General features: G+C 54.3%; 10 protein-coding genes across 12 annotated transcripts; 5 read left to right on the forward strand and 5 right to left on the reverse strand.

Annotated features, from left to right (window-relative positions):
* Positions 1 to 847: 847 nt before the first annotated feature.
* On the reverse strand, positions 848 to 3,217 carry H310_01308 (hypothetical protein). The gene is made up of 3 exons (XM_008864378.1): positions 3,148 to 3,217; positions 2,844 to 3,102; positions 848 to 2,791 (listed from the first exon to the last, which is right to left on the reverse strand). Exons 1-3 carry the CDS (start codon positions 3,175 to 3,177, stop codon positions 1,047 to 1,049), a joined length of 2,034 nt encoding a protein of 677 aa, XP_008862600.1. The 5' UTR covers positions 3,178 to 3,217; the 3' UTR covers positions 848 to 1,046.
* Positions 3,218 to 3,480: 263 nt separating this feature from the next.
* Positions 3,481 to 6,599, forward strand: H310_01309 (hypothetical protein; the record flags this gene model as incomplete). The annotated part of the gene is made up of 12 exons (XM_008864379.1): positions 3,481 to 3,642; positions 3,696 to 4,012; positions 4,066 to 4,243; positions 4,289 to 4,543; positions 4,592 to 4,747; positions 4,805 to 4,963; positions 5,010 to 5,150; positions 5,202 to 5,410; positions 5,470 to 5,911; positions 5,968 to 6,223; positions 6,306 to 6,488; positions 6,544 to 6,599. 12 exons carry the CDS (start codon positions 3,481 to 3,483, stop codon positions 6,597 to 6,599), a joined length of 2,514 nt encoding a protein of 837 aa, XP_008862601.1.
* Positions 6,600 to 7,644: 1,045 nt separating this feature from the next.
* On the reverse strand, positions 7,645 to 10,479 carry H310_01310 (hypothetical protein; the record flags this gene model as incomplete). The annotated part of the gene is made up of 1 exon (XM_008864380.1): positions 7,645 to 10,479. One exon carries the CDS (start codon positions 10,477 to 10,479, stop codon positions 7,645 to 7,647), a length of 2,835 nt encoding a protein of 944 aa, XP_008862602.1.
* A 392-nt stretch (positions 10,480 to 10,871) lies between these two features.
* Positions 10,872 to 13,376, forward strand: H310_01311. Of its 2 annotated transcripts, XM_008864381.1 has the most exons (12): positions 10,872 to 11,008; positions 11,057 to 11,131; positions 11,186 to 11,279; positions 11,325 to 11,481; positions 11,532 to 11,610; positions 11,663 to 11,751; positions 11,795 to 11,894; positions 11,968 to 12,100; positions 12,146 to 12,250; positions 12,304 to 12,491; positions 12,534 to 12,613; positions 12,659 to 13,376. In XM_008864381.1, exons 1-12 carry the CDS (start codon positions 10,904 to 10,906, stop codon positions 12,873 to 12,875), a joined length of 1,422 nt encoding a protein of 473 aa, XP_008862603.1. In that variant the 5' UTR covers positions 10,872 to 10,903; the 3' UTR covers positions 12,876 to 13,376. The 2 variants fall into 2 exon arrangements, with proteins under 2 accessions (XP_008862603.1, XP_008862604.1); XM_008864382.1 differs by lacking the exons at positions 12,534 to 12,613; positions 12,659 to 13,376 and having other exon boundaries at positions 12,304 to 12,526.
* On the reverse strand, positions 12,897 to 15,140 carry H310_01312 (hypothetical protein; the record flags this gene model as incomplete). The annotated part of the gene is made up of 6 exons (XM_008864383.1): positions 12,897 to 13,335; positions 13,402 to 14,052; positions 14,105 to 14,226; positions 14,278 to 14,655; positions 14,700 to 14,930; positions 15,027 to 15,140. The coding sequence occupies 6 exons, from the start codon at positions 15,138 to 15,140 to the stop codon at positions 12,897 to 12,899; spliced, it is 1,935 nt and encodes a 644-aa protein (XP_008862605.1).
* A 119-nt stretch (positions 15,141 to 15,259) lies between these two features.
* On the reverse strand, positions 15,260 to 16,930 carry H310_01313 (hypothetical protein). The gene has a single exon (XM_008864384.1). It carries the CDS (start codon positions 16,899 to 16,901, stop codon positions 15,405 to 15,407), a length of 1,497 nt encoding a protein of 498 aa, XP_008862606.1. The 5' UTR covers positions 16,902 to 16,930; the 3' UTR covers positions 15,260 to 15,404.
* A 124-nt stretch (positions 16,931 to 17,054) lies between these two features.
* On the forward strand, positions 17,055 to 18,211 carry H310_01314. Of its 2 annotated transcripts, none has more exons than XM_008864385.1 (3): positions 17,055 to 17,579; positions 17,654 to 17,779; positions 17,827 to 18,211. In XM_008864385.1, the coding sequence occupies exons 1-3, from the start codon at positions 17,076 to 17,078 to the stop codon at positions 17,953 to 17,955; spliced, it is 759 nt and encodes a 252-aa protein (XP_008862607.1). In that variant the 5' UTR covers positions 17,055 to 17,075; the 3' UTR covers positions 17,956 to 18,211. The 2 variants fall into 2 exon arrangements, with proteins under 2 accessions (XP_008862607.1, XP_008862608.1); XM_008864386.1 differs by having other exon boundaries at positions 17,654 to 17,773.
* A 168-nt stretch (positions 18,212 to 18,379) lies between these two features.
* Positions 18,380 to 19,118, reverse strand: H310_01315 (hypothetical protein). Its single transcript, XM_008864387.1, has one exon. The coding sequence runs from the start codon at positions 19,042 to 19,044 to the stop codon at positions 18,496 to 18,498; it is 549 nt and encodes a 182-aa protein (XP_008862609.1). The 5' UTR covers positions 19,045 to 19,118; the 3' UTR covers positions 18,380 to 18,495.
* A 446-nt stretch (positions 19,119 to 19,564) lies between these two features.
* Positions 19,565 to 20,915, forward strand: H310_01316 (hypothetical protein). The gene is made up of 3 exons (XM_008864388.1): positions 19,565 to 19,816; positions 19,861 to 20,144; positions 20,194 to 20,915. Exons 1-3 carry the CDS (start codon positions 19,586 to 19,588, stop codon positions 20,732 to 20,734), a joined length of 1,056 nt encoding a protein of 351 aa, XP_008862610.1. The 5' UTR covers positions 19,565 to 19,585; the 3' UTR covers positions 20,735 to 20,915.
* Positions 20,916 to 21,806: 891 nt separating this feature from the next.
* Positions 21,807 to 23,349, forward strand: H310_01317 (hypothetical protein). The gene has a single exon (XM_008864389.1). The coding sequence runs from the start codon at positions 21,816 to 21,818 to the stop codon at positions 23,289 to 23,291; it is 1,476 nt and encodes a 491-aa protein (XP_008862611.1). The 5' UTR covers positions 21,807 to 21,815; the 3' UTR covers positions 23,292 to 23,349.
* Positions 23,350 to 24,026: the final 677 nt, after the last annotated feature.

The raw sequence follows: 24,026 nt of genomic DNA on the forward strand, positions 1-24,026 counted from the left end.
CACGCCGCACGTTCCCATAGCTCCCCGAGTGCGTTCCTGAACAGATACGAAGGACGTTCCATTCACAGGATCGGTTCGCACCGACACGACATTCCCACGTTAGCAGTAGGGAGTTGCGCGAGACGACAGAATGACGGAGGGCTTTTCCTCAGTGGCTACCCTTCATGTAGTAATCCATTTCTTCATGTATGGACGCATGCTCGAAGGTTGAAAGCATAGTGCTAGCTGTGCGACTACAACTTTACTCTGAAATACCAAAAATCAGAAGCATCCATGCAGAAGAACCGCGTGAGGACCACAGACGTCCCTGGCGCAGTCGTGCACCAGGGGTATCACGCTCTTCCAATTGCAATATCGTGTCGGCGTCATTTGAGTAACGAGTCGGTGTCTGGATCTAGCCATCGGTCGTTGATCAGATGGGCCTCACACGCATGCTTTTTCGCTAAAGTTGGCCTTGCGGTCGTGGCACAGTGATGTCAGGTCGCGGTTAGCAGATTCAACTCTGGAGCGAAATCCATGGAACGAACGACCTGCACATCATGTACGTGGAGAATTGCAGAGAGAAATGTTCATCCCCAGCGAAGATTGTGCTAAAGATCGCAGGACTCATCGAGGAACTCGAACGCCAGAGGAACTTTGCAGCAAGAGAAGGGATGATGAGAAGGGATGATCAGTATGGGCTTTAGTTAGCGTCGACCAGAAGACTTCTCCATGTTCACGTGGGCCTCAATGCGTGTTTAAGTGGACAGTGTCGACGAAGTGGCCTTTGGCGACAGATGGAGCTCCACCCTTTGCTTCTGCGTGAAGCCAAATCTTTCACGTCCTTGAGTTTTATCCTTCTGCACTGGCATCGTTGTTTTCTTGGTCACAGCTGCAATACAGTTCGGGGTCGGCAACGTGTCGTGTGCTTTGACTTTACGAATAGAGACCCGCCCACTTGGCCTTGGGACATGCTCACATAGGTTTGAGGGCGTCTGTAGTCGGAGAGAACAACAGTAGGATCGCAAGGCGACAGAGTGAGCGAGGGCATTTCCTTCGTGCATCCCTCAAATAGTTCCACCCTCGCCTGTTGCTTGGCCACGATTCCCTTCTGCGCAACCTTTTTCCATGGTGTTGGGTCCAGAGTCAGCCCATGCCCAGCTGGTTTCGACGGCGGCGGTGCCTTGCATGGCCATATGCACTGTCGCAAGTGCCCGTTTGGATGTACTGCTGGCATGAATTGCCTTGGCCACATCAAGATCGAGCGTTCGTTCATCGCATGGTAGCCGCTGCGGTCGGGAGGCGGATGCCTTCGCCAAGTTCACAACTGTCTTGCTCGCGTTTGTAGACGTGCCCAGAATTCGCGCTTGGTTCGAAATGTCGTAGTTTGCGTCGCTGTAGCCCTTCGCTCTCCCAGAATCAACACGTTTCAGCTGCTTTGCCATATCAACCATGGAGGGCATTCTGGTGTATTTGCTCTGGACGCGCGCAGAAGTTGCAACAGCGTCCTTGGCATTTGATCGAAACAAGATGTGATCTTGATTTCGACGGCGCAAAGTCGGCGATACTTGCCATCGGTCAGGTGTTTTGCTCATGTCTTGGACACCGCCGTGGCGCGGCATGGTCCAAACTAAACTTGGCTGCAGGATACAGAGGTTTGCATCGGGTGGATGATGCATGATGGAGTTGGTGGGTTGATATGCGACAATGCCTTTCACTCTTGGCTCCACCGCGTGGTACTTCATTTCGACAGGGACCCTTTCGCCAACTTTCTCGTTCGGCACTCTCGATGTTGTGTTCGGCCCCCTCTCAAAACGAACCACGCCCTTCACCCTCTTCTTTCCAAAGCTGTATTGAGGACACAAATCCAAGTGGTTTGAGCAATTGTCAGGGAGTCTCGGTCGCCATGCACGCCGCGGAAGCACGACCGACGGAACTCGTGGCTGGACACACGCCCGATCCACGTTCAAATCCACGCACTCCCTTGCCAGCAGATGGCCCCACTCGCTTGAGTCTGGCTTGGCACCGAATGGCCCCACGGCATCGTTACGCCCAACAGCTTTGTCGTACTGGACCAAAGCCCCGCGGCACTTCCTCTTTGGTGCCTCCAACGCTGCAACCTTTGCACCGCAGCTGCCTCGACGGGACAATGGCATGCAAAAGGCAAAGATCTTCTTGGCGCCTTTGACTTTGCACTGCACGCGATCACGCCCGAGCTGCTTCGACCACGCCCTCGCCACAGCCTGTGCAATCCAAGGTTGATGACACTGCGGCGCTGTCCATTCCGATGGTTTCAACGACGACGCCCCCGACCGACGAGATACTTTGAGGCCAAAACCTGATACCAAGCGACAGCGGGTCCTTCTCAACCATGACGAATGCAGCTGTACGGGAAGCCAGGTTGGGTGCCGAGTGGACCATGCTTGCTTTGTCAGGACGCATACGAGTCCTCTTCGGCGAAGTTTGCGAGTACTGGAGCAACTTCGAGCTGCTTGGGCCATTAAAGGAGCTCCAGTGACGCGGCGATCTACCAGCGTATACGAGATGGAATGGAAACCGGGACTTCGACGGGCTCGGCGACATGTCGTAGATGGGCGCGGCAGTGGTTGGAGGCGTAGCGCTTCCTGAACGAACTTCTCGACGGAACATGCAGATGAATCGGACTCAGTGCTGCTATCGTCAGTGGTAGCATTGTTGTCAGTCGGTTGTGAAAGCAAGTGCTTCTGTGGAGGGGGTGAAGGCCATGCAGAGCCTGCAAGGCGTCGACGGACCACTTTATCAGCTCGGGTCGTATCGTACATGCCGGGACCAACTGGACAGGCAAATCACTTCCTAAGTAACTCTGCTTTCTGATGGCAACTTACGAGAACTCTTGCGTTGGGGCTTGATGCGAGAACTCGTCGAAAAAGGCACAGCAGGGCTTCGTATTTGATGCTTTACGTTCAGATTGGGATGGTCTTTGGACGGAGCCGGCGTTGATTTTGGTCGAAGTGGGCCCAACGAGTGCAAAAGATTGTCGATTTCATTCAGAACCGAATGTGCCTTGATCGCTGACGCTACTCTGATCTGGTTGGTGGGGCCGTGGGGTTGAAAGCGCGGTGCCTTCCCGAAGGTTGTCCCAGCCTACTCAAGAGAGTTATCCCGCCATTGGTAAGTTGGCAACACTACCCGTGTGTCGTGGACTCTTTGGGCAACCATTTCGCCAAGCGCAAAATGTCAAGTATAACCGCTGCACGTGGCTCGGTCCGTTACTCTTGACGAGCAAAGCAGCCATCTAGTGCAGCGAGCCGCCGTCCTGTACTGCGCGGACTCAATACCCATCACAGGTGCGGCGAAAGCGCACGCATCACCACAGACAGCAGCATCTCGATAACAAGCGGCAAGCGCATACTTCATCGGCACACAGTTACTGGACGAAGGGTTGGCATTTGCCTTGATTCCGGATAATGTGGATCTTGAATAGGCACGGCGTGAACAAGTTATCCGAATGTGGAGGTCAACATGGCGCAGGCCGACCCGCTCTCCGGCACGACGAGTGCGACCGTCGTGCGGACACGAAGACACCACCGCAGCCTCCATGAAGAGCTCGAGTTGATCCAAACCGAGAAGAACAGCACGGTCGAATCCTTTGCGGCCAAAAAGTGGAGCGAACTCTTTCGATTGGTATTGTGTTTGCATCGACATGCAATTCATATTTACAACGTGCGCTTGTCCAGCACATTCTCCTGACAAATTCCAAACGGTTTGGACACATATCCCTCGGTGGCGACGGCCATGGCTTGTACGAGCACCTTTACCGAGCATTTCCCCAACAAATGGTGACGAAGCCCCGACTCATCGGTGTCCTGCGGACTGTTTGCGGCATCGAAGCGACGAAACTCACTTCCATGGACGATGAATCCAAGGCGCTGGTCAAACATCTCGAAGGACTGCACTACTGTTTTGAATCTACCAACGTACACGCCATGACGAAACGAACCAAGGACGTTGCTACGCTGCATGCGAACTGGAGACTGCTGCTCTTATCTCTCAAGTACTGCCGTTCAGGTCGTGTCTAGAGGGTATATGACGTACATGTCGCTGTAGGATGCTGCGAGAGCCGATGCTGCCCGAATCAGCCTACTTTTGGTTTGGATTTCAACTCTTTAGCTCGCCTGGGCTATTGGACGACTCGCCCGAGCTCTGGATAACTCGCCACGACTTGTACAACATTTTCAACTTTGCAGCGAGCAGTCATGTGTGCTCTCGTGTGATTAATCAGCGAGTATATGCCCGCATCCGACCGAGTGAACGTAAACGATGTGAATAGATTGCCCAAGCCGACCACGCCCTGCCCGAATCCGTCTTGAATCGTTCGCGCATCCACTACCGTCACTTTTGCGAACTCCAAGATCACCCGATTCTCCACCAAGTGCTTGAGCCAGCCACACCATACACGACGTACTTCATCGAGCTCATGTCGCCGCACATCCGACACTTTTTGTTTCAAATGCGCAAGTTCGACAAAGACCGAGCGAAATGCCGCAAGTTCCTGTCGTATTACCACGCCAAGACTATGCGCTTTGTACGTATAAATGCAGAACCGACGGATGCGCTGACGGATCTGCTGCAGTGCTGGTCGCTGTGGCTGGACCAAGTAAAGTATCGGCGCAACGCTCGGCGCACTGTACTCCGTGCGATGGACCAAGCCGCCCTCAGGTCTCGCTTCGACGCTTTCGACAGGCTACGATCGCACGCGTTGAAGGTCGTGGCCGCGACAGAAATTCAAGTAACGACGAAGGACTCCAAACAACCTAGTCCCCTGTTGTCACAGCGTTTCTTCTAGCGAGTGTTTCGTGGCATGCAAGGACGCAGGCGGTTTCTCGGTGCCCTGACAACGCTGCAAGCTGTGCTCACCATTCAACGGCTCTACCGCGACCGCGACCAGTTTCACAAGTTCGTCAAGCTAGCCAAGCTTAAGAGCAAGCACGCCATCAAAATTCAGGTTGGACAGGTTCGATAACGTGAGTGACCGCCCTTCCTTGCTGTAGCGAGTCTACCGAGGCCGCCTTGGCCGCATCCGGGCGCGGGCAAGGCTCCTGGCCTACTTCGACAGTGAAATGGCCAAGATTGAAGCTCAACGCGAGGCGTGTGCGAAAGCCGATCGCGTCCGTGCTGCCCGTCAAATTCAAGTCAGTATCAGTCGATGCCCATGCGGAGCTGGTCATCATGGCCGTGCTTAGCGAACCTACCGCAAACACAAAACCAAACTCGTGGCCAAGCAAACGGAGTCCGACAATCAAGACTACCACCGCATCGAAATGGAAATGAAGATCATGCTTCAAGCGGCAGAGCGGGCGCGGGACGACCATCGCGCCGCTGTCATGGCATACTACGACAAATTACGCGAGGACACCGAAGCGATAGCAGCTCGAGAAATCGTCGATGCACGGTGCGCTACACTGGCTTTCCTTTTCAAACCTGGCCTGATCACACCCCATGATGAACCAGGGAGCGGCAAAAGGTCATCGTACGGCGTCGCGAACGAGAGTGGGCGACCATCATGGGGCAGCGCAAAGCAAAGCTGGAGAGCGTCGCCGCGTCCAAGTTGGAGCGGAAGGCAACGCGCGAAGCGGAATGGCGCGCGAAAATAGAATCCCGCGCGCAGGCCCGCCGCGACAAGCTCCTACAAGTTCTCCTGCGACCCAATTCCAAAGACGACGACGTGCTCAAGGCAGCATTTCTCGTCCGACTCGACGTCAAGTATAGACAAGTCAAGGCCAACTACAAAGCAACGGGGATTGCGATGGCGGCCAAGGAAATGAAAGATCGGGCGCAGCACGATGTGTTGCTGGAGGAAATGGAAGAGGAACGAGAACGGGCAAGGAACGAGTGGCGACTGCTCGAGCTCCAAGTCGCCAAGCAAGAGCAGGATGACGCCGACACCGAACGGGTATGTCGCGTTATTTTCGACACACGCCTTTGTCAAATTTTCCTGCGCACTCGTAGCGCCTCGAGATCGAGCGGGATAGCATGGAGCGCTTCCGCGCTGCCACATGCATCCAACGTGGTGCAAAGGTCTATCTGGCAAGAAAGGTACTACAGCGCAAGGTCGAGCATGCCTTTGAAAAGGTGTACGACGTTGCGACCGGCCAAGTTGTGTACCTCAACACAAGAACCAAAGGCGTGTGCTCGAAGCCAACGTGCCTTGGGACCCACGATCTACCGATGGCAAACAAATGGTACATTTGCCCCGACATTACAGGTGGGTCGGCGCCGCCACCTCCTTGCTTCGATGGTGGCGATGAACGCGGCCCTTCCTCAAGGGGGCACTCCCGCCTTTGTAGGCGATGTCTACTATTACAACCCGAAAACGATGCGAATGTCGTGGACTAAACCGGATGAGTGCACCTTTTGCGACGGCTGCAGCACCAAGTTTGCCGCGGTGTACTGCCCGAACCACATGAAAGGAAGGTATGTTGATCCCGTCCATCTGTGCCTTGAATGCTACGCCGAACAATCCGTCAAAGGTACAACAAAATTCCGCTTGTCATCACTTGCTTGGGGGTTGACGTGATGCTGCAGATCCTGGGCTGGTGCTCAACGCTTCGCGTTTTGACGGAGCCACCGCAAGAGGTTAGAGGTTATGTGCCGCATCTCGATCGATCTCCATGAAGTATGCGTCCTCGCCGACGCGGTAGAAGTCTCGTCGTGTATCTTGAATGTGGAATCCCAAGTGTTGATACAGAGCAACCGCCGCGGTCCGCTCGACTGCTACGTGCAGTGAGATCGACGACGACCTTTGACGAGATATCAGTATGAAATTCGCGAGTGTGAGAGCCCACCGATGCAGTCGACGAAGAGCTTCCTGCATGAGACTCCGACCAATGCCTTGTCGTCTTTTGGATGGATCGACTGCAATTTTGACGATACGGCCAGCGACCTGATGAACGTGTCGCGAATCACGAGGTTGGCGGGAGAGTGACGCAACTCACAGAGTTCGCTGAGAACAGAACGTAGCCGCACACTAATGACGCGTTGTCGAGCGCGACGAGAAGTGTGTGGCCCCTACAGGATGGCTTAAGTCATCATACACAGGCAGCAGTGACTGCTTGGCTGGACGTACGGTTTGGCAGCCTCATGGATCAAATGATCTCCTTGGCTTTCGTGCTTTGCAAACGATCTGTCGCGTTTAGTATGCACATGAGGGAGCATAGAGCATCCTCGTTGTCGTACGCGCGTTATGCCTCCCCTTACCTTCTTTCAACTGCGACGAGATGCTCGAGGATGGAGGTCGCCGCCGTCGGCAACACTTCGACAAACTCCATTTTTGTGTTGAAACCAAGCGTTTTCGTCATCAATTCGTGAATTGTTCCGAAAAGTTTCCAAAAATTCGCGAAAATTTGTGTTTCCAAGTCCAAAAGGTCGCGGATCGTTTGGCAGTGTCACCCGAGTTGAGCATGGCCGCATGCTCGTAGCCATCGCCATGTGCGTTCTACAGCAGCCACACGCTATGTGGGGTAAACCTCACGGCGAATTGTCTTTCGTAGAAGGCACGCTTATTCCCCGACTGCTGACATGCATCTGGCATTTGAAGCATCATTTCGACCGCGCTAGACCTGCCATCACTCGAAAAAAACTTGCTGGCACAACCGTGTTAAATTCCTGTTCGATGAAGACGCTGTGTCATAGCTCGTAATAGTGATCGGTGCCAATATTCTCGGCCAAACATGGATTGTCCTCGGTTCGCAGTCGCGACTTCCGGGACGCCACAAGCGCCACCAGCCCGCCAAGGACCACCACCATGCCAACCATCGTCGAAAGCGCCACCGATGCTGGCGCAGCTGTATGAATCAGCAACTGCATACCGAAGGACGCGTCCCCACTCGCGGTGCTGGTTTCGCCATCCCACTCCAGCACACATCGGGAAATGTCTTGGGTGCCAGGGAGCGCGAAGACCGGAGCGCACACGCTTGGCGCACGACATTCCTTCAACATGGTGTCGACGACTGTCGTGCTTCCATCGTCGCTCAAATGCACAAACAGCCCGCGGCACACGGTGTACATGTCGACATCTTGCTGATCGAACGTCACCGTGTCAAGTTGCGGCAAAATCGTGAACCGTTTTACGAGATGGATGGCGTCGTGAGTTTGGTTGGCGTAGTATACATGCCGATACGAAAAGTTGCATGCCACGTAGCCGAAAGATTCGCCATAGACGGGTACAGCAATGGCCATGCGTTGGACAATGGATACATTGACGCTGGAGGAGTGAACGAGCTCGGAGGGCGACACGTGGCCCAGCTGCACAGAACACTGCACCCCTGTCGATACCCACATGGGTACATGCGGCAATCGCCTTGGGTTCTCCGTCAGAGGCGGCCAGCCCAGGCCCATCGTCGGGGAGAAGTCAAACGTAAGCTCGGCAAACGCGCTTTTCTTGAATGGCACCAAGACGTCGACGAGACGTCCTTGCGCCGCTGCCGTCGTTTGGTACCACATTTGGTCGAACGAAGCTGCCGGGTTCACTTCCTGCGTTAAATGTAACAGCACGTGAAATTGAAACGATGCGACTCGGCCGCACTGCGACCACGCTTCCATTTCCAATACCGAGACGGCAGCATCAAAGCGCAGAAACGCATCGTCCGCGTCAGCACTAGCCCATCGGGTTGGACTAGCTGTGTTGTAGTCGTCCGCAGTCGAGTTGCCTCGATCAAGGACGCGATATCGCCAGAACACAAAGGACTTGTTGGTTGCGCTTCGAAGCACCGACACGTCGTTGAGACCACTCGACCACGTCAAGAGATGGCGCAGAGGCACCGCATGCGAGCATTTCTGCTGCTTGCTTCGATCGCCAAACGCAGAGCATTCGAGCAACACGTGCACTTCCACAGACGAAGGGTATACAACGGTAGGGAACACGCTAGACATCATTGCAACAGTGTCGACTTGTACGGTTGGATGGATCGCAGCTTGAGCGACGAAAAATGTCGGGCCGTGCGCGACTAGGCATTGTGCGGATGTGCAGCTCTCGCCATTGCCGCTGCATTGTCGTTCGAATGCTTGAGAACTCACAACGCTTGGGCACTGGTAGTTCCTCCACCATTCTTTCAGCGTCGTCTCGAGCTGGCAGCATCGAGTGCACAGGCCACGAGGCACGGGATCGGCAAGGTCAATCCTGTCTAGATCACGACCAAATGGCGATTCTACCAGGCGGGTCAGTGTCGTCGTCGACACTGCGTCGGAGAAGCACGACCGACCCGACTCAAATGCGTCGACGGAGGACATGACCTTGCCATAGAAGTCGCGGCGAGCAAACTTGAGCTTGTCGCAGCGGCCTTCGCTGCCACACACATCGTTACGCACGTCCGTGCCGTACACGTAATGTCGTAGTACAAATTCGTTCGCCTTCAGGAGATTCCGAACGGTGTATTCAGCCGTTGGGATGGCGAAAGACCCCACCATGGTCGGCGGGAGGTCGTGGATAGCGGCGGCGTCGCCGGGGCAGGCCACGTTGCTCACAGGGCGAAAGCGATCGGTGATGGCCAGGCACGCCTTGCACACCACTGCGCTAGTGGTTTGAACCGAGCTGTCAAGGGTGCTCCAATCTACTTGAATCGTGTACACACCAGGGCGACGAATGGATGCGTCGCTCAGAATGTTCTTGCGTTGGTGGCCAAAGGGTGGCGGGAGCCACTTGATATTCCGTTGAGAAAATTTCACGGCTTTGGAGTTTGGGCCGACCACTTGCACCCGCAGCAACGATCCGTCCGTGCTATTATGTGTGGGATATGGCATGTGCCGAAAGGATGGGAGGTAGTTGATTCGGCACTGGTTCCAGTCATCGTGGTCATGAGGTGTGTCGATGTTGTATGTATACGCTCGCTTGCTGTAGACGCACTCGTTTGAGGGCACCGCTGGAACATGTTCGCACACGGCTCCTTGAGATGTTTGGGTAAGCTCAAAGCCATCGAGGCACTGGCAGATACAGCGGCGCTCTCCCTTCGCGTCCACGTACAGCACCGGCACAGTACTGACCATTACACGCGAGCAATCGTATGAAGAGTCGACGGAATGGAGCCCGAGTTTCTGGAAGACGTCCACGTCGAAGAGAGACTGTTTCGTCGTCCACGCGTTGATCGACTCGGACAATTGGTGGACCTGGGCGTTGTGAAAGAAGTAGAGGGCTTGAGGAATGCGGCGCGCCGTGCCATACGTCGCAAGATGGTAGTAATCTACCACTCGGCCGAAAAAACCCACCATCGCGTCGGCGATTCGTGCGTTGGTGTCGTCGAGAAGGACCGCGTCGTGGATCTCGGTCATGTTGGTCGTTTTGGTGGTGATCTCGGCGGCCTCGATCACCGTGCAACCTGGGATGCGCTGTCGACAAGGATGGTCCTTCGGTATGGGCGGGATGTAAACCTCGTCCATTTGCCATGCTATCGAGCAGTGTTCACCACGATATCGATACACTTTGTTCCGACTCCACTCCACCATACGATTGTACCACGCGTCGGCCATGGTCACCTCGTCTGGATTCATTGGGCTAGCAAGAGCGATACGAATGCGAAACTCGCATGATACGCTCTCTGGTCGGGCGTGATTGCACTCTGGAAAAGCAGGCTGCTGTGGAGAATAGTCGAATCCATGAGAGAGTGTGGCTGTAGCTGGAAGGTTCGTGGCTCGCCATGGCGTGTACATGGCGTCGTCCACGGCGGCGAGCGCTTCCATCGTCCACACGAGGAAACACCACGGGCGCAGCATCGTGGCGACAGGGTAAACAATGCAGCGCCGAAGGTTCGAACATGGTTCAAATCTTCTTGACGCATCATCCTCCGCGAAGCGTTGCGTGTTCGATCCCATCGTCCGGATAACGAAGCGGTTATACGGATGTTATTGTGACACCATCAACACTCGGAGATCGCACGGGACTGTGCCGACAAGGATGGCGGTGGACGAAGCGGCCTACAAGAAGGCCAAGGAGCTCTTTGTCAGTGGGCACAATGGAACCAGCGTGGGTGAGGTAGCGCTCGTGCTATCGGTGCTATCGGTACGGTTTGAGCGATGGATCAAAATGACACCAACGATGATGGGGTAGACAAGTCTGTGGTTTTACTGCGAACTCATGTTTGTCATCGAGAACTTGGGTCTACTTGGAAAGAGCAAGCTACTGGTAAGCGTACATGCAATGGAGATCGTTGGGTAATCTGGTTGTGGTTCATCCCAGCGCACGATGTCCGTGCTTGTGCTCGAGTTTGCCCTGCTCGTGCTGCCGATTTTGATCTCGTTCACCTTCACCGAATGGACGCTTCCCATCACCCGTACGCTCTTTCTTCATATTTCCTTGCGCTCATGGCGATTGGTAGTTGTATTTGCTGTCGGTGCGGTGGCCCTTGGCACACTGTCACATCGCCATGCAACCGAGGCGGACAAGAAACTCGCGCGCAAGGACAAGTTGACGTTTCTCATGTCCAGTGAGAAGCCTGCCGTGACGTGCTTTCGTGCGCAAATGATGACCTGCACGTACGATAGTCCTCCCGCGCTCATGTCCATCGTGCTAACGATACCTGGAGGTGTGTGGCGATCTTGGCGGTGGACTTCACCATCTTCCCGCGTCGTTTTGCGAAGACGGAAACGTTCGGCGTCAGCTTGGTACGCCTGAATCCCTTTGTCGCAATCCCTTGTCACTCAAGACTTGGTGCAGATGGACAGCGGCGTGGGGCTTTTCATCATGTCGTCGGCCCTGACGTCGGCGTACGCGCGCGGCACCGTCGCCAAGCGAGCATCCTCCTCGTAAATCATTTCATTTTGAGGTTCGTTGAGGTGAGTATTTTAGGCTATCTTTGCGTGCACTTTGGCTCTTCTTCCGCCCGATGCTGCCCGTCCTGGTCCTCGGGGTCGTCCGCTACGTGTCGGTGAAGAAAGTTAACTACCAGGTATGCCACGGTGATCGCTTACATTGCAGCCTCAAGAAACATCTCGCAACGATCGCTGCGTTTGGTTGTACAGGAACACGTGACTGAATACGGCGTCCACTGGAACTTCTACTTTACGTTGGCGAGCTTGTACTTTACCTTTTCAATCTTGGCACTGTTTGGGTCGTACGCGACTTCAGTTCCGGTCGCGTTGGTCCTTCTGGCAGGTGCGGCCCCTTTGGCCTTCACACTTGACGCGAATGTGCACACAGGGTACCAAGTCGGGCTAACAAAATTTGGCATTCAAGACTATATATTCAACGCCCCTCGCGTCGATTTGTTCAGCCAGAACCGCGAAGGCATCTTCAGCCTCTGCGGTGCACTTTCCAGAAATCATTTTGCCAGCCCGCTCACGTCGCTTTCTCGATAGGGTACTTGCCACTGTACTTGCTATCGGTCGCGATCGGCCAAGTGATTTTCTCCAAGACAAACGCCAACTCGCGCCACGTTGTTCGAGGCGATCGCTGGATGATCGCCAAACTGTTTATGATCGGCTTTACAGCGTGGGGAGTGTCGGACTTGGTGTCCACGCACCTGACTCGCCCGTCGCGACGCTTGGTACGCGCCTGGATTTTTCATCGTTCGTGACGCCCTGGATAGATCAACATCCCGTACGTGGGCTGGATTGTATGGCAAGGCGTCGTCGTACTCACCACGCATGCTGCGTACTTTCACCTCTGGTAGAAGAAATGTGTGACGTTGTCGTGCTGATTGCGATGGAATAGCATGGCCCCGCGGGTCCCGTTGATCTTTGCAGGCATCTCGCGCAACCAACTGTTTGTGTTTTTGGTGGCCAACTTGATGACGGGTGCGGTCAACTTGTCGATGCAAACGCTGTACGCGACGCCGGCGGTCGGCTTTGGCATCATGGTCGTGTACCTGTTTGCCGTCAGCGTCGTCGCCGCGGTCCTCGACCATTTCCAGATCAAAGTCAAGTTGTAATGCAAGTCAGGTTGGGATGATTCAATTCAAGTATGCTGCTAGTACACACGCCGCCACGACCGCTTGCACCGCGTCAAAGTACATGCCATACTTGCTCGCAGTGGCCAAGAGGTTCGAGGTCGGGATTTTCACTCCGCTGTTGGCCAATTCGTCGGCGGCTGAAGGAAGAGCCAACACCCGGCGACGGCCTGCTGCCCGCTTTGCTGCCATCTTTCGTCGAATATATGGTCGGATGACGGAAATCGCAGCGTGCCACGTAGCAAATTCGTGCGATCGAATGGCCCGTCGCACAAAGAACGATCGGCGAACCGATTCTTCTTCGTAGCTGATGAACATGCCGAGGGAGAGCGTGATCCCCACGTAGGTGCAGTACTCGAGGAAGTGATACGGCACGAGAACGCTGCAGATGACTCCAAACACAACACACACCACGGCCGTCGACACCGTGGCAAATACAAACCTACGACAAGCGTGGGTTATGTCACTCCAGTCTGTGCATGGGGCGGCGTCGTGATGAGGATTTTACCGAACGCGAAACCCAGATCGGTGAGGAAATAGTATCGCGTTGAGGAGGGCGAGGTAGTAGCACGGGGCGGCGACGCCGCTGTTGATGCCAGAAGTGTCAAAGTGAATCAAAATCAGGCCCATGGAAAGCGCATGCAAACACACAATCGACGCCGACCACAGCTGCATCTTCCACACGTAATTGCTGGGTAATGTTGACGCCGCCTCCAAGAGGGGCACAGGCTTGGACATCGACTCGTGGTGCTCCCGTGGCTGCTGCTTCGACCCGTGGCGCTCCCAATAGTTGGAGTACCGATGACCATATCGCCACATCAATCCCTGCGCGCCAAAATACGCCAACACAACGCTGAGACGTAGGCCGATGGCAACCCAGTACGTTTTGTGCGAGTTTGCCTCTGCCAGGTAAATGTACCTAGAAACAAGTCCCTCGATGACTACGTGCAACAGCAGGAGGAACAGTGTGTACCGCCAGTCTTGAAGGGCCAACAAGAGTTGGTGGAGAAAAGCGCTTTGGACGGCATACCGGATCGTCCTCGCGGCATTTTGGTGCAAAGTGCACTTGTGGACATTTTGAAACGGACTTCCATCGATCAGGTACCAATACCGATTGAACGACGCTTCGATTTGGCGGTTCTTGAACCGGAGCGTGACCCTACCACGACGTTTTGAGGCAATGCGCCTTCCCCCGTCGATGCCCCAACTACCGTTCGAGGAGGCGATGCTTGCTCGTGCTCGGCTCCTTCATATCGCATTGGACTTGAAACTTGTCAAACGATTCGGCACAAAAGGGCAAATGCAGCACAAAATTGCGACGGCGAAGCACTTCCTACATCTGTAGGATGACATCGTGTGCACGACGGACTCGCGAACGTCGTACCACGCGGTAGTGGGCGACAGCACCCCCTACAATCCCCCCCAAGTACGAAAACCCTTGGAAAAAGATGTCGGGGATGTCCTCTTGGCCAGCTGCCACGAGTGCCGCCAGGTGGAGGCCAATTGTGAACGCCACCATCCGCCAGCACACATGGAAGCGAAGCCGCGTGATCCCAAAGACCGGAACAAAGCAAAGGAAGAGCGGGAGGATCGGACCGGGTTTATGCAGAATCAACTTTTCCGCCGTCATTTCGAGGCACACGATGAAGAACGCGACCGAAGAATAGTACTCGCACCACGGCGTCCATGCCTCCACAAACGTGCAGCCAAATGCGACGACGATTGTCGGCAGCGCGACGCCGATCCCGAGGCCCAATGCCACCTACAATCTCGTGGTCAAGCTACGACGATCGAATCGATACCCACCGAGTCGGCATGGGTAACCGGATGGCCTTCACCAACGTGAGCTCCATAGAGCGACTTGGCCAAAACGCAAACGAATCCAAGCAAGAGAGTGTATCGAATGCGCCGAATCGCACGGCGGTGGAGCACGTACACAAATGCGTCTTCGAACGGCGGGGCAAACTTGAGTGTGAAGTAGTCCATTTCAACACGTCGGATGAGCTGGCGAAGGTTGTCGTCTTTGCACTTGGCAACCTGGGCGCGGTACGCACCATCTAGCCACACACAAAACGTCAACCGTGTTCACCGATGCATGTGGCGCATTCCTGGCATCGTGGAGTCGTTGGGGACGTCGATGCCGCTCAGAATGATGCTGTCCATGTCGACCAGGGCGACGCTTTCGAGGTATCTCTGGCGCTGGATGGATTTGAGCGTAGGCGACGGGAGTTGGGACAGCGTGTCCATGTTGGTAGGGGTGCAGGGGACTTCGTCGCACGACTCGGGTGTGCCCACCCCCATAAAGATCGGGCATTCCTGCGACCACTCAACGGACGGTCGGCGCCGTGCCATTGCTCGACTGGAAATGCCCTGAAGCTCACGTGAATATCTATTCTTAGCACTGCTGCAGATGCCTCGCGACGACGGGCATTCGGGAAACGCAACCTTGCCATGTCACACATGCACTGGCCACACTTCCGACCGCAGGAATGCTCATCTACTACACTCCCTCTATAACCGTGACAATCGTGCTTCGACTTGGACGAGCCTCGGATGGTTGATGGCGTAGATAATCTTCCGAATGTCGCGGCACTTTGTCAAGTGCGCTCTTAGCTCTTCTCGCTTCTTTAGCTCTTCTTCCAGTGGCCACACGCGATGTGTCAGCCCAATAGCAACGGCGTCCGCCAACTCAAAGTAAGCTGTCCCCAGCGCGAGTGCATTCGGTTGAAGGATCGCGCACAACCTCGTCACATGCGCAAGCCGATGCTCGTAGCAAGCTATGAACGCCCCGACCTTGTAGCTACAATCCGATAAGAGGCGTAGAGCGGTTGTGACTGTCCAGTGGCTCGAATGAAGGACCACTTGACTTGACGAGGCAACGCTCTGCGCGTCGCAGAACTTGCCCAGCACTGTAAGAGCGTCTTTAAAGTTCTTCTTGTTCATCATGGCCGTGGCCGACGTGATGGTTGATGTCGCGTACAGCTTGGCCGCATCAATATCTTGTTGCGTTGTTGCCTGGCCGCAACTTGGGCAGGTGTAGCCACTGGATGAAGTACCAACCAGCAGGGTATCCTGACAGGTTCGGCAGCAAACGCCGTCGACCAACGCATCGAGCGCCGGCTCGACGAGCGGCATTTCGCACCGCTCGCACCGGCAGTCGAAATGCTTGGACTGTTTCAATTGACGTCGGCGCGCTTCCCGAGGCTGGTTCACGTCAATGTACGGGATCGTGATCTCATCGCCAGGGGCGATATATGTCGTCGTGCGCACGACCATTGCGCCACGTACAGCATCGGTGGACCAGATGCAATTGGGCTGACAGCTGTGGTTAATGAGCCCCGCGACGGGAAACAAACCGACGGCTGCAACTTCTCCATGAGGTTCGACGGTGTTGGCTTCAAGCGAGTACGAGTTTTCGTTGACTCGTGCAGCCAAGCCCACGACGTCTGCCACAGGAAGCGTGCATTCTCGCGGCAGAGATTTGATTAGCAACTCCGCCCCTGCTTGCACGGCCGTGATCCAAGTTTCGTTGAGCTGTCCAGTTGCATGGATCATGTCAACCACGTCGGCGTAGGTCGACGAGATTGTTGAGGGGGGGCATGATGATACGTCCGTTGCATTCCGCGACTGCTTCATCGCGCGGACGCACAAGATTCGTGTGAGTAGACACAGCAGGTTGCGATCGGCCCGAGATTTCTTCGCAATGACGTCGATCTCTTCCAAGGTCGAGCATTCCAGTTCGTGAACATCGCGGAGGACGGATTGACAAATTTCGCTGCAGTACACGACACTGGAGCAATCGTCACAGCACATGTCGGGGTCGGCGTCGGCATAGCACACGGCGCAAAGCTTTGCTGTAGAGCTAACGACAACGCTTGCAAATGGAATTTCGGTAAACAGGGTTGTGCCTGCAGGAAGGCCATGTGGGGTTGCTGCATGGATCGATCGCCCTTTCTCGACGCTCGTTCGCATTTCAAGCGCAGGCAGTCCCGCGATGCCAGTCGCCATGGCGATCGGCCACACACCAACTACCGATACTGGGCGGGTTTGGGTTCATGTGGTCATTGATGCGTGGTTTGTCGAATTTTGACCAATCATTGTTGATTATTTCAAGTTGTTCCGGATAATAAAACTGGATTCGGTTCAAGGATCGAGAGACTCAACGAACAGCCACGACGAAACATGGTCGACATGCGGACGATGGTGGCTCGCTTCCTGGAGAGCGGCGTGAACGCATGCTGCGATGCATCAAGCAGTCGTACTTCCCATTTGAACCATGTCGTGCACGACGTGGACGAAGCCATCGTGGAGTACGTCTTGCAGCTCATGGACACCCAAGAGGTCGACCCGCAGCAAGTTGTCGAGTGCATTGTTTCGTTCTTTCCCGACATTGACGACACTGTCGCAAGGGAAGCTGTATATTTGATCCGAGAGTCGACTCAAAGGACTCCCGAAGACTCTTCAGCATCCCATCCATCGCAGAAAGACGCCAACCCTCGACCCAAACCATCTTCATCGTCCGCAGAGGAAATGACCCACCTGAACGACTTGATGGAGCTGGCGCCGCATCTATCGCTGGAATGTATCGAATGCATCCTGAAGGACATGTTTGCAGGGGACATTGTGCGTGCGGCGGGATACATCGTCACACACCATTGCCTGAATGACTTGGACCCTCGACAGCAGGTGATCCACCAGCATCCATCAGTCTGGATGCACAGGGACGTGCTCACGTGATATATATATGGGATCACGGGTAGCTGAACGCCCATATTCGTCAAGCCATCAGCGTCAAATTTGCCGACCAAGAAGTAAAGGTCCCACGAAGTCCATCGCAAAAGCCGGTAAAGGTCAAAGTTCGCGCCGCATCGAGCCAACAAGTACTGGTACATCCTAACCACAACGTGGGTTGTTTTGAATGCGGTTGGAGTAGGTTCGGTACTTGGACAGTAAGGTCGTGACGACGACTGGCAAGAAATTTGTGGAAGAAAAGAAGGAAGTGTACGATGGTGGGTCCCGTGGTCGCGTCAAAACTAAAGGGAAGCGGGGCCGATGGATCTGACGATTGTCGTCTCGGCGAACAAGTCAATCTGACGCTAAACAGTGCGCAGACGTCACGGAAGTCGCGATTCGAGTACTGGTCGGCTCACAGGCAACACTGTGAAAGAGATCCACTTGTGGTGGTCTTTCGTCAAGGATGTAGCCAACATGGCGGGCTCGGCATCACGATGCGTGAAGGCGATTGCTTGCTAATTGCTCGACTTGGTTTCTACCTTGTCGACGACTTCGGCCGCGGGGATGGAACGTCTCCACCACTGTATACCTCCCAAACGACGGCAACAACCTTACAGACCCTGAATGGAGATAGCATGACAAGGTCGTCAGGAAGTTGTAGGACGTGATGCAGAGCTGAGTGGGATATCAAGCTGACGCGACGAGAATCGAGAGGGTGTTCCTGCATCGGCCTAGTGCTAGATGTGACAGAGTGTGCAAGGCGAAGGGTGGCAGAGAATGAATTACAGTGATGGCTTCCGAGTCTAAATATGAGATGGATGTGGCGAGTTTTGATGGACGTAGGAGCACCGTAGAATGGTGACTGCGTTTACTTGTCCTCCTCGCCAGGTTTGCCGACGCGAGCACGAACCTTTTCGATGCTTTGCACTGCTCCTTCCTTGGCTAAAGTCGCCCCTTGCTTCACTTTTTCGACGCCGATTTCAGCACCATGCTTGGCCTTCTCAAATGTTTGGGCAGCAGCAGATGTCGTGATTTTGTACGCATCCGTGTCCTTGATGCGGCTGGCAGTGGTCGAAGCTGCAACAGACGCAGTCGTCAACCCCGAGGCGAGGGCACCGCCAGCCTTGGTCTGCTTGGCGTTTTCCCAACCCTTGACCGAGTTTTCTTTGAGGGAATTAAAGGTCGAACCGAAGAACTTCGTCGCATTCGTGGCGCCGTTCTTGAGTTTATCCACTGGGAACACGTTCGACAGCGAACGAGGCTTCTTTTCCTCTGACTCGGGTTCATCCTCCTTTACCTCGTCGCGGTGGGAGGCGTCAGCCGCCTTTTGTTCATCGAAGATCAGAGCATCTAAGCTCGGCGTGGAGCCTTGGTTGTGGAGGGCAGGGTTTCCGTTCGGCGCACTGGGAGAGCTCATACCGGTCGTAAGGGGTGACGTGCCAATTAATTTGTGTGGGGAAGAAGTTTATTCAGAGTGCAGGTCAACATTCCAACGCTTGGGAGATAAAAAAGCCTGTTCAAATCAATAATGCCTATTAAATCGATTCGATAGATGATCATGTTAGATAGGACTATTCGACGCAATACCTCCAATACTTCATACCTTTCAACAGTGAATGCCTATGCTTTCACAGGCTGTCCACGTCGTTTTGGTCCCGCAGATGCTCGAGGCGCCCTCCCTCACACGCAGCGTAAAAACCAGCCACGGCATGATGTTCACTTACATGACCGCTCATATGGAGGCTCAGGCTATTCCGCCTCAACCCTCAACGCTAGAAATTCGTTGGTTGTGAAAATAGCCATGTACAGTACGGACGAACTGACGCTGCTAATTGACTAGGAGAGATCCGGATAAACGGAGGGTTGCCCCTTTACATCATTGACATGAAGAGTGGACTTCAAGCTTCCGGAAATAACCATTACTTTATCCGAACAGATAGCCTGAACTGCTTGACGGCATGTTGGTGTTGGACGCATGGTCACCGCGGCCACTTGTGACTGCATCCGTGGGGCTGGGCTTGCTAGGAATTGGCGTAGGACTCGTTTATCTCAGTTTGTACGATCCTTCACTGGATACGTCACGAATTGCAATTCCAATGACGATGGATGAGCAGTCCGTCGCAAGTTTATCCTTGCACTCCCAAGAACACACCATTGTAATCAAACAGCGGCCCCGTCGAAGTGTTCAAGTACATAGCGCTACCTACACAATATCTCATGGATTTTGTCGTAGCTGTTCTGGCAAACGTGGACCCCTCCAAGTGGTGTCGAAGTCGCCAAAGGTGTCGTCATTCTCGTACACGGACTGAATGAGCATTCAAGCAACATGCTGCAGCTGGTGCAAGCATTGCTTGACGAAAACTTCGTTGTGTACGCATATGACCACGAAGGCTTTGGCCGAAGCTCGGGTCTTCATGCCCTTGTCTACGACCATGAATCGTTGGTTGAAGATCTCCATCAGCACATCAAGACCGTCCATGAGAAATGGCCAACGAAGAAGAGATTCGTCCTTGGAGGGTAATCTCCTTTTTGTCAACTTGGATGGATTGATAGGTCCTTGACATAGCTCGCTTGGAGGCGCCCTCATTTTGCATCGCTTGCTGCGTGACAGTGGCGACGTTGACGGCGTCATCGTGCAGTGTCCTGCCCTTGAAATCCATGCAAACCGACAACCTCCCGCCATTGTACAAGCGATCGGGCAAGCCGTGGCGCACGTGGCCCCATTTTTGGCCTTGATGCCGTCGAATGGTGGCAAAGGATCGAGTGCTTGCGTTCGCGAGCAGATTCAGAAAATGAAGATGCAAGATGCACTGTACTATACGGGCAAAATGCGTCTTGGTACCGCATTCCAAGTCAAGCAGTGTGTAGAAGCACTGCAAAAGAAACTTGCATTGCAACGGTCGTTGCCAGTGCCCCTATTGCTTCAGCACGGTACCGCCGATGTCATTTGCTCGATACAAGGATCCCGCGCTTGGTTTGATCGAATCGAAGACTGCCCCGAGAAGGTGTTTCGCACGTACGAAGACGCAGGTCACGACCTCTTGCACGAACCCATGGCCAATCAAGTGGTTGATGACGTTGTGCTGTGGCTCAAGCAACATTGCTGAGATCCAAGCCAAATCTATCTCAACTCCATGAGCGATCTCAAGTTCGGGCATGTGTGGCGACTACGCAGAGACCCATGTCGAGTTTCGCCAAAAACCGTTCGATATGCATTTAAAGCGGTCTATCCATCCCAAGTACTTCACCGTCGTCGTGACACTTGTCGCGTTCGAATGTATCCCAAGAGTGGCTTGTTGTCGTACGAATGTACTGGCATGCTACGTGCAAACAATGGTGCAAAGAAAGGGAAGTACCTGCAAAGGGTGATTTCGAGGCGGCTACGGGTCCAACATCATCGAATCAGGGCGAGTGACCCAACCCACCTACATCCCTTCGAACCTTTCAAGACGACTGTTTTGATTGCACACACACCCAAATCGCTTTCCTGTTTCGTTGCGTGGCAGGGGGAATCCTCCTCCCTCGACGGCGATCCAAGTGCCTCCCCAAGATCGTCTTGTGACCTGTCTACTGGTGGATCAATGTGGAACCATCCAATTAAAACGCTTCCCCTTTCACAACGCAGCCGCGTCAGGTTCAATCTGTACATTTCGTACAGTACATGCCACAACGTACATTGAGACTAATTTTGCATTTCTGTGGATGCACGTACGTACTTCCAATGTACAGCATCGTGTTAATATTCAAGTTCAGGCAGGATTCACATCTTTGCAACCAATTCACAAGGACGACGATCCACGACGACGACAGGTCAAGCCATGATATGCTGGAGTGCAGGAGTTACTACGCCTCGGACATCTTCGCGCCAGTCCGTTAGATACATCATACTGAAGACGCCATCATGATGCTGTTATTGCAGACAGCTTTGTCGCTGTGAGCTGTGAGAGCAACACGTCGATTTCCTTGAGTGAACTTTTGTACTCTCCGGATAGATTCGGATAACGATTATATTGCGAGGTAGACGATGCATTTGATTCCGATGTTTGCGCATGCGTGTGTCACTTCCTCGTGGGGCCGTCGTGGAATTGGGTGGCGTTTTCACTTGAAGTTTGTATTGTAGCCCATTCGCAGTAAAATCTAGGGAGATCCTTGGATTGGGTGGGTTTCACTTTCCTACTTGTCGTTCACATGCCGGAATCGCCCAGCTCCCCCGTCGGTCTCATCCGCCGCGACTCCCGCCTCACCGTCGACAACCTCCTCCGCGAGGCCTTTGCCAAGGTTGACGTGGATGGCAATGGGGTCGTGAATGCCAGTGATATCCAAGTGGGGTTGGCCAAGGCAGGTGTCCGCCTCTCGACGGAGGACACGCTAGCTCTTATGGACAAGCTTGACCGCAAGCACGTGGGCAAGGTCACGTTTGACGACTTCCATGGGATCCATGAACGCTTCATCCATCACATCTTTGAATCGTTCGACACGCACAAAAAGGGGTACCTTGACGACATCATGTTGCAAGAAGCCATGCAAAAGCTCGGGATCGCCGTGACCGTTGCGGAGGCCACGTCCATGATCAAGGAACTCCACCCCAAAGACCCGTCCAAGATCACCGAGCAAGACTTTAAATACTTGTACCTGCTCATGCGGTCCAAGATGGTGGCCAACCCCAACTTGGAAGCGCTCATGTGGGACCCTGACGTTCGTGAGTTCTCCAAGCAATGGTGGAAGGCCAGTGTCGAGATCGGCGAAGGCGGGCTGCGCGCGCCGCTTCCGAGTGACTCGACACCGCACAAGAAGACTGTCAGTCCCACGGTCAAGTTTTTTGCCGGTGCGTTGAGTGGCGTGATCGAAGCGATCGTTCTAACGCCGTTGGACGTGTGCAAAACCCGCTTGCAACTTGACAAGACGGGCAAGTACAAGGGCATGATTGACTGCGGCAAGCAACTGGTCAAGGGCGAAGGCGCCAAGGGTCTATACAAGGGGTTTGTGCCATGGACATCGCACGTCGTTCTCAAAAACGGCACGCGTTTTTACTTTAACGCCGTGTACCGCAAGCTCTTGGCTGATAAGAATGGCCAAGTGACCGGGACCAAGGAATTTGTGGCCGGGGCACTAGCCGGAGCGACAGAAGCCGTTCTGATCGTGACGCCGTTCGAAGTGGTTAAGACTCGTCTCCAGGGCCAAACGATTATTCCGGGCGAAGTGCCCAAGTACCGAGGCACGCTCCAGTCGACGTTGGTCATCATCAAGAACGAAGGACCGTTCGCGCTGTGGAAGGGGGTCGCACCCACGATCGGCCGACAGGGGCTGAACCAAGCATGCAGTTTTTGGTCCAACACATTCTTGAAGAAGAATTTGTGGCAATTGAAGGACGGGGAAACGTTGTCACCGTGGAAGAGTATGTTGACGGGGATGCTCGGAGCGATTCCTGGGCCGTGTATCAATTGCCCCATGGATGTCGTCAAGACGCGCATGATGGCCCAGGAGAACGGCAAGGGCGTGGCTGGCAAGTACACCGGCCTGGTGCAAGCGACGACCCTGATTGCCCGAGAAGAAGGTATCAAGGCGCTCTACAAGGGTCTGGTCCCTCGTTTGACCCGTCTGTGCCCGTCGTACGGGATTCAGTGGCTCGTCATGGACCAAGTCTGCTCCTTCTTCACGCAATAAACATAGATTATCTCATCAATTTAAACAATGAGCGACCACAAACTCGGCAAGTCCTTCGAACAATCCATCCCACGACACCAAAGAAATGGCGCGGCAGTGTTAGCACACACTACGGTTTCCCGCATTCTGTGGTGCCTTCCAATGTAACAGTTCTACGGTACTGTTATCCGTACACATGTCAAAGATCGTCATTGACATTGAAGATCTCCATCCAAAGGTTGCAGGCGACCTCACAACAAGTCGCCTGGGTTGCTAGCGACTCTCCACACGAGTCGCCTTTACTTTCCATATTCATGTAGCAGAGGTAGATAGCATAACCCTGCCAATTCATTCTTCATTTTACCTACTCCTTCCTCTGCGTGTGCCCGGTTACACTTGGTTGCACTGCAAGTTCGTCCAAGTACCATGACTGCTTCCCATCAGGCGATTTACGACCGCATGGTCGACATCCTCGGCGAAGGCGACGCCCAGTCGCTCTTGTCCCCCCTCTATGTCGATGCCCGACTGCGACTGCTTGAGGGCATCGGCATCACCCTCAACGCAACAACACAACCCCTCGAAGCTCGGATCAGCCAGCTGACCGAGGAAGGTCGAGCACTCGAAGAAATCGCTCCACCAGAGCGAGGGCCAAGCCGTAGCAATGCGCGAACATGGTGTCGCCCTGCAAGCCGAGGTCGCACAACTTCGCGACCGAAGTTCGACACTGGAATCCTCTGTGTCCCAGCTGCGCCAGTC

The sequence above is a fragment of the Aphanomyces invadans genome (assembly GCF_000520115.1).
Source record: "Aphanomyces invadans strain NJM9701 unplaced genomic scaffold supercont1.2, whole genome shotgun sequence".
Lineage (NCBI taxonomy): Eukaryota > Oomycota > Saprolegniomycetes > Saprolegniales > Verrucalvaceae > Aphanomyces > Aphanomyces invadans.

What these genes read in the sequence shown, in the direction of transcription:
- H310_01308 (XM_008864378.1), bottom strand. Translation starts at nt 3,177, where the DNA reads ATGGTTGCCCAAAGAGTCCACGACACACGG. An exon ending in AAAGAGTCCACGACACACGG is followed by an intron (nt 3,103 to 3,147) that starts GTAGTGTTGCCA and finishes TCTCTTGAGTAG; the next exon opens with GCTGGGACAACCTTCGGGAA. An exon ending in GCCCCAACGCAAGAGTTCTC is followed by an intron (nt 2,792 to 2,843) that starts GTAAGTTGCCAT and finishes TTGCCTGTCCAG; the next exon opens with TTGGTCCCGGCATGTACGAT.
- H310_01311 (XM_008864381.1), top strand. Translation starts at nt 10,904, where the DNA reads ATGGCGGTGGACGAAGCGGCCTACAAGAAGGCCAAGGAGCTCTTTGTC. An exon ending in TCGTGCTATCGGTGCTATCG is followed by an intron (nt 11,009 to 11,056) that starts GTACGGTTTGAG and finishes ATGATGGGGTAG; the next exon opens with ACAAGTCTGTGGTTTTACTG. An exon ending in AAACGTTCGGCGTCAGCTTG is followed by an intron (nt 11,611 to 11,662) that starts GTACGCCTGAAT and finishes GACTTGGTGCAG; the next exon opens with ATGGACAGCGGCGTGGGGCT.
- H310_01313 (XM_008864384.1), bottom strand. Translation starts at nt 16,901, where the DNA reads ATGGCGACTGGCATCGCGGGACTGCCTGCGCTTGAAATGCGAACGAGC.
- H310_01314 (XM_008864385.1), top strand. Translation starts at nt 17,076, where the DNA reads ATGGTCGACATGCGGACGATGGTGGCTCGCTTCCTGGAGAGCGGCGTG. An exon ending in ACTTGGACCCTCGACAGCAG is followed by an intron (nt 17,580 to 17,653) that starts GTGATCCACCAG and finishes GATCACGGGTAG; the next exon opens with CTGAACGCCCATATTCGTCA. An exon ending in CATCGAGCCAACAAGTACTG is followed by an intron (nt 17,780 to 17,826) that starts GTACATCCTAAC and finishes CGGTTGGAGTAG; the next exon opens with GTTCGGTACTTGGACAGTAA.
- H310_01315 (XM_008864387.1), bottom strand. Translation starts at nt 19,044, where the DNA reads ATGAGCTCTCCCAGTGCGCCGAACGGAAACCCTGCCCTCCACAACCAA.
- H310_01316 (XM_008864388.1), top strand. Translation starts at nt 19,586, where the DNA reads ATGTTGGTGTTGGACGCATGGTCACCGCGGCCACTTGTGACTGCATCC. An exon ending in GGCCCCGTCGAAGTGTTCAA is followed by an intron (nt 19,817 to 19,860) that starts GTACATAGCGCT and finishes ATTTTGTCGTAG; the next exon opens with CTGTTCTGGCAAACGTGGAC. An exon ending in AAGAGATTCGTCCTTGGAGG is followed by an intron (nt 20,145 to 20,193) that starts GTAATCTCCTTT and finishes TCCTTGACATAG; the next exon opens with CTCGCTTGGAGGCGCCCTCA.
- H310_01317 (XM_008864389.1), top strand. Translation starts at nt 21,816, where the DNA reads ATGCCGGAATCGCCCAGCTCCCCCGTCGGTCTCATCCGCCGCGACTCC.